The sequence below is a fragment of the Mastomys coucha genome, chromosome X (assembly GCF_008632895.1).
Source record: "Mastomys coucha isolate ucsf_1 chromosome X, UCSF_Mcou_1, whole genome shotgun sequence".
Taxonomy (NCBI): Eukaryota; Metazoa; Chordata; class Mammalia; order Rodentia; family Muridae; genus Mastomys; species Mastomys coucha.
The window spans coordinates 111631849-111639089 of record NC_045030.1 but is presented as its reverse complement, the minus strand read 5'-3'; the positions used below and the strand labels follow the sequence as shown (position 1 = coordinate 111639089).

The 7241-nt window shown below is 36.7% G+C and overlaps 1 protein-coding gene across 2 annotated transcripts in view; it reads left to right on the top strand.

Annotated features, from left to right (window-relative positions):
* Window positions 1–2099: 2099 nt before the first annotated feature.
* Window positions 2100–7241, top strand: part of Pof1b (POF1B actin binding protein) — a 57221-nt gene continuing 52079 nt past the window's right edge. For both annotated transcript variants that reach the window (XM_031367157.1, XM_031367149.1), the window contains exons 1-2: window positions 2100–2224; window positions 2309–2643. In XM_031367157.1, the coding sequence (XP_031223017.1) occupies window positions 2359–2643 (285 nt within the window). In that variant the 5' untranslated portion in view covers window positions 2100–2224; window positions 2309–2358. The remainder of the gene's footprint in view (window positions 2225–2308; window positions 2644–7241) is intronic.

Here is a 7241-nt window from a genome sequence, read left to right as displayed (position 1 = left end):
GGTATCCACAGTAGTGTCTGGGTTTGGTAACTGTATATGGGATGGATCTCCAGATGGGGCAGTCTCAATGGCCTTTTCTTCAGTCTCTGCTCCACACTTTGCCTCCTTATTTCCTCCTGTGAGTATTTTGTTCCCCCTTCTAAGAAGTACTGAAGCATCCACACTTTGGTCTTTCTTCTTCTTGAGCTTCATATGGTCTGTGAATTGTGTCTTGGATATTCTGAGCTTCTGCAATAATATCCATTTATCAGTGAATGCATACCATGTGTGTTCTTTTGTGACTGAATTACCTCACTCAGGATGATATTTTCTAGTCCCATCCATTTGCCTGTGAATTTCATGAAGTCATTGTTTTTAATAGCTGATTAATATTCCATTGTGTAAATGTATCACATTTTCTGTATCCATTCCTCTGTTGAGGGACATCTGGATTGTTTCCAGTTTCTGGCTATTATAAATAAGGCTGCTATGAACATAGTAGAACATGTGTCCTTATTACATGTTGGAGCATCTTCTGGGTATATGCCCAGGAATGGTATAGCTGGGTCCTCAGATACTATTATGTCCAATTTCCGGAGGAACCGCCAAACTGATTTCCAGAGTGGTTGTACCAGCTTGCAATCCCACCAGCATTGGAGGAGTGTTCCTCTTTCTCCACAACCTCTCTAGCATCTGCTGTCGCCTGAGTTTTTTTTATCCTAACCATTCTGACTGGTGTGAGGTGGAATCTCAGGGTTGTTTTGATTTGCATTTCCCTGATGACTAAGGATGTTGAACATTTCTTTAGGTGCTTCTTGGCCCTTCAATATTCCTCAGTTGAGAATTCTCTGCTTAGTTCTGTTCCCCATCTTTTAATAGGGTTATTTGAATGTGCTCTGGCACACAAAGTAAGTGACTAGTAAATTATTACCCTTTGTTTACTTATCACAAAAAGATGGCTACCTAGATGAAAGCCATATTCTTTCTTTCTGAAATAGTGGTCCTAAGGTTCGTAGATACATAAGGAAGACTCTCCCCAATCCCCCTTTAAAGGAGCACTAAGGGATTATTTTGCAGTTCAGTTTCTTGCTGGAGTTTCTTTTAAGACATTACCTTGTGGGTAAATAGCATTATGATTGGATTTGGAAGTAGCTGTAAATAAGTGCTGAACACATTTAAATCTCTTTTTTTTTCCTCAAAAGGCACCATAAAGTTTTACAGTGCCTTTAACAACTGGAGATTAAGGAAGCCACAGAACTCTATGTTTCCCTGGGCACAAAAAATGTCAGGGCAAATTCTTTTGTAAAAACATAATCCATGCCTGGGCTGTGGTAGCATACGCCTTTAATCTCAGGACTTGGGAGGCAGAGGCAGGCAGATTTCTGAGTTCAAGGCCAGGCTGGTCTACAGAGTGAGTTCCAGGACAGTCAGGGCTACACAGAGAAACCCTGTCTCGAAAACACACAAAAACACCCCCCTAAAAGAAACAAAAACAAAACAAAACAAAACAACAACCATAAACCATTAAAAGCAAAAAGCAAAGCACAAAGTACTTGCAGAATGGTACCATTTTCCACAACTCTTCCCACAGCACACCTCCAACTTCTTGACAGAAATTCAATCCTTTGGATACATCTCTGTCAGAGTCTTTCAAAACACATACTATGACTGAAGCCAGATAAACAGGTTCAGAAATTAGAGAAAATTTCTTGGAGTCCCCATGGCAATCTGCTTTATCTGCATTATCGCCGGTGCTTTGTGAAGAATGCAAATTTATCTCTGAAAATTAGTTTGTCCCTAGGCTTTAATTTGGTCTGAGGTTCTGGAATGAGTACTTAGGCTCGAAACCCCCTTTGCTAAATTTACAAGCCATGGGAAAGTGGCGTTGTTTTCTCTAGCAGGTTTTGACACTGGTATCTTTGTTTTCAAATTTCCAGTCCTAGGAGCTGGCTCCTGCCCTGAACTTCTGTGTCTGCTTTTTTTTTTTTTTTTCTATGCTACTTTACCTACTGGGAAGTCCTGTTGCTATCTCTGTGGCAAGGCAGGGCCTCTCCTGGCACGCAAACCTGCCAGGTGAATACGCCCCTCAGGGGCGTGTCAGTACTATTTCCTGGAGCAATCTCCCAGGGTGGCTCCTCTTTTTCTTTTGAGCTCAAATACTTTGCTGTCTACTCTGCAGCTGCCAGACCTGCTCCTGCTGCTACTGGGATAACTCATCTTTTACTGGCACCACCAGGGATAAAAGGTGCTTGATAAAGGCCTTCTTTGCGAGTCCCTGCGTGCCTGCCTTCCCTGTTATCATCTTTTTAATGTTTTTTTTTTTCCTTAGGGAGAGCACCTGGGGAAACTCTGGGGAAACTGTTTCTGACCACCAAGAAGATGATGAGCTCAAGTTATTGGAGTGAGACGAGCAGCAGCAGCTGTGGGACCCAGCAGCCCACAGAGATCCTGCAATGCCAGCCTCAGCATTACCACTGTTACCATCAGTCAAGTCAAGGCCAGCAGCCTCCAGAAAAAAATGTAGTGTATGAGCGAGTGAGGACCTACAGTGGGCCTATGAACAAGGTGGTGCAGGCCTTGGATCCTCTCGGCTCACGCGAAATGCTCTCCCCTCTCAAACCTGCCTCTTCCTACCAAAGTTTGGTTTGGAGCGACCATTCCCAGGTAATAAAAGACAACTATTCCAGATTATCGTGAAAAAGGAAAACAAATCTTAATTCTTACTTCTTTCCTGCTTCTTTTGTTGTAATCTACGGGGATACCTATTGGTGGATTTCAGTTATATATGTGTTAGACAGTCTCCCAAATTCTGTCTCTTAGTTTTCTTTTTTCCCCATTTACTGGGGCCTGTGGTTGGTTGGTTGCCATTCTGATGATTTACATAACCTAACCAGAGTATAGAAGGCATATTTTTAAAATTGAAGTTGATTGAAAGATGTGTTCTAAGTGGCAAGCCATTTTGCCTTTAACGACAAAAGTAGTCATCAACTTGACTGCAATAGGTTTATTTTTAGAACAGTTCCCCACTAATTCACATCATATCACGAGCAAACAGGTGTTTTGTGCCAAATAGAAGGATATAGAGACAATAGCACTTATGGAGTGACGTGTAGTTATTTGTGTTCAGCTAATAGTATGCTGATCCCAGATAAGTGACAGGTGCACATGTCGTAGAATTTTTCAGGTGTCAAAATGACACATTGATTCTTATACATACTAGCTGAATAATTTATGGAATGTTGGAAGAAGAAAGGTTATAAAATTTGAAAAGCAAGAAAGAGGTAAGCGGGCATATGAAAGTTACAAAAGATGGATCTCTAAGAAACTTGAAAATGAGATAAATTGTTTTTCTTACCACCAATACTTGTGCTAATAGTCTTACAGGTACATAAAAAGTAATGTGGAAAGGTGATATGAAATGACAGCTTAATGTCTGTTTTGATTCTCTAATTCCCTTTATATTAAGTGTACATACCTTTAAGCTTTCTGTGAGCTTCTATCCAAATTGAATTTGTATTTTCACAATATTTATACTGTGAAGACCTCATAAAGGAATGACTGGGGTCTTATCCTATCTTAATATTATTATATCAACTGCAAGCAGTACATGTTCTTTTTCTAAAATCCATAATTCGAGTAGAATATAAAGCAACATTCTTAAAATGTACAGTGAAACTATAAAAATATTTCTTCAAAGATGCAAATGGTTCCCAAACTATGAGCACAATTCTTTTACTATTGTCTTATTTAACAGTTTAAATGCAGGGAAATTACAAAACATTTACTACCAGTAATTTTCTTAGTTTTCTTTTAGTGTCCCTCTTCCCAACTTCTCACATCTGAATCCACACCTTTTCTGTCTGTAGCTAGGGAAAACCTTCATCTGTATTGTGTTCAATGGGTAGAAAACTATGAAGGTTAAAAAAAAGAAATCCCAGGTTGTATAAGTGATCATTCCAATATTCCAATTTACATTCCAATATTCAGCATTAGCATGTTAATGAACAAACCTGATACCATCTTAGATCTTTAATACCTCCAAAACAGTGGTTAAAAACAACAATTACAATTATCATAGGAATGCTGAAGTCATCCTACTTTTCAGTTATTTCAACCCACAGCCTTTTTTTTTTCATGTGAACATATTAGTGAAAGAATGATAGATCCATATATAAGCAGGAAATTCTTTTTAAAAAATAATACTTAATATAGGACAATTTTGAGCATTGTATTTTACTGTTTGTTCTTTGTTTCAACTTTCATTCTTAATAATAATGTCAGGGTCAAACTCAGATGGTTAAGCTTTTTATAAAACTTTCTTTTATACAGAATTTGCCAAATTGATCTCTTTAAGACTCTTTTCATCCTGAAACTTAGCTCTTTATAGAAAAGCTGTATGTAACCTTATGGCCTGAAAGTGTGACTTTAGTAGCTGAGATAAGAGACTGGAATGGAGTTCATTGTGAGGTATGGAGCTATTTATGACTAGAGAGAAATAAAAGTAATGAATGAATGGACATGAGAGAGAGGAAATTCAAGCTATGTGGTAGAGGGAAAGGTGAAGCCTTATTTCCTTGATAGAAAAAAGGCATTTTGACTATACATTTCAAATGGACTTGGAGATGAATTGCACTAAAAGGGACTACAACCAAACAGCTATTTACTTTTTCTTCCTCTTTGTTGATGGGATAATATTATGGCAGTAAGTTAAATAGTCCTAGATGGGACCTAAAATTACCTTCTTGCTTACGAAGTGGCTGCACTGTGACAGTACCTTTACTACAGACTATCCAGGAACAAGGCAGTAGAGATTACTCAAAACTCCTTTTACAGTTTCAATAAATTTTTTCTTAATGTGTTGTGTTTTAGATGAGTTGATATGTGGCAATTATGCTAATTTCAGACTTTACTACAGGGGAAGGCAAGCCAATGAAGATTAGCATTCAATTTCTGGCCACAATGGATTCAATTAAACCTTTTACTTTGTTTTGGTGAATGTATGATACTTAGTGAACTCAGATTTTAAAATAAGCCTTGCCAGTTATAAAATATATTTCCTTTGAGAAGGAATTCATGCTAGTCTGCTTTGTTTCCCAAATCTTAATCTTAATCTTAGACTTAACTAAGCACCATTTAAGATTATTTAGTATTTCCTATCTCTGGCATTTTAGAATATGTTTTCTAATATTCTTTTGTGTACTAAAATTATGTTGACAGATATAAACAGATTCATATTTCTCTCTATATGATACATAATATTGCTTTCACTTCTCATCTATAATTGATGAGACTTACTTATGTTTTTCTTGGTAATTATTTTGCCTGATTAATAGGGTATTTCTCAAATAAAATTAAATGTAGATACCAGTTGAGCCTACCTTATCTTAATTAATAGTAGAAGTTAAATTATTAGGTTTACCCACAAGAATAAGGATAGTCATACAAGGCCAGAAACACTTTTAAGCCCAATGTGATTTTACAAATAAATGAATAATGTTCTCAAAGCTATTTAAAGCCAAAGAAAACAATAACAGCAAAACCCCTTAGAATTAAATCCTTAACGCTTAAATATTGAACTACCATAATTAACTCAAAATGGCATACTGCCTTAAATGAACAACACTGGTGTGAATTATTCATTGGACTTATATTTTTTCCTTTGGCTAATTTAAGTATTCATGAAGGTCAAGATATTTTCCATGAGTACTGAGTTTTGAGAAACAAAAATGGATCAAAATTAAATATGTTAAATTCTAGTCATTCAATGAACACATGCTTCTTAAGTGCCTATTTTACAGGAAACGCTGTGATCTGGATAAATACCATTTGCTTATCCAAAGAAAGTTCACTTGGGGGATAAACACACAGTCTGGGATGTCAGTGACCTAGCTACATACAAATATTAGTTTATATGTTGTCATGAGGACTTTCTCAAATAAGATATTGGGTTTTAATGTATGGCTTTAAAAGTTTGCTATTATTTTTAATTTGAAAACTTGCAACAAAAAAGTCTAACCTCAGAGGGTAGCCTAGAGGTAAATGTGAATTTGTAAATGACCTTCATTGCCAATAATTATTCACTTGGGGCTTAGATTTGTTTACATTTTATTTTCCTTTGACTTTGCTTGCAAAGACTGAGAATGACTTCCCTACTGTGTTAAAGTTTCTATTTACTACTAGAAAATTTTCCTGTTCTGTGTGTAGGGGTGTGTTGCTTGAGAAATTGTTGTTCAAGGGTGTGGTCAGTAAAGGGAATGATTGTTCAGGGAAGTAGGTTGCCTGAGTAAAGAATGAGGTCATGGGATAAAGGGGCTGGTATTTTCAGACTTGGTCATCCCCTTTGTGCTTACAATTAAATGAAGCTTTAGAAATTGTTAGTGCACCTAATTGCTGGGTGAAAATGTTCATGGCAATTGTCTCTTGTTAAGGCAGGTCTTAGAAATTTGTGGGCCAGTTTTCAGGCTGTGACAGTCACAAGCTGTCCTTGTGATGTGGTGATGGGCAGGGAACATAACCAGTGGAAGAAGAGAAAAAATATTGTGTCAACTGTTCTTCACAATTCCTGGTGAAACAACTGAGAGATTTGTCATGCTCTGAAGCTTCATTTAAAAGGTGAAGCCTTTCTAAATAAATATATTTAAACTGACTTTCCACATCATCAGCTATCCCAGTAGAAGCTCTTCTTTACTTTTCTGGAGCATATATCCTAGTAAAAGCTAAAGACAGAGAGAGAGCATGAACTGAAAAGAGAACTGTATAGTTTGTTCCTTCTCCACTTTATAGCTTTTTTTAACAGGGGTGGGGAAGGAGAGGGAGAGGGAGGGAGAAGGAGAGAGAGAATAACAATCAGCAATAAACATCTTAAGTGAGAGATTTGGGCTTGAGAGAAGAAAATAATGGAACAACTTTTTTGTTTCCCTTTCATGAGAACACAATCATACACTTCTGTTTTATTTGAATGAAGTTTTTGTCTCCTCTTTTTTTTAAAAAAATGTTGCTGTTAATTTACATCTTTCTTATTTTATGGAGCATTGAAAAACATCTCAACAATAACCGAAGGCAGGTGTTTGATAATGAGACTGATTTTGAAATGTTCTAACAAGTGTTCTCCACACTAGTCAGGGACTTAATTCAAATAATAGTTTATCTTGTGAAATTCCATCAGGATAAATGTCAGGTAGTTTTAAATATATTATGTTTGCAAATTTTGTGTCTATGTGGTGTGTTTGTGTTTCTAATAGTTTTATTTTATTTTTTTACTT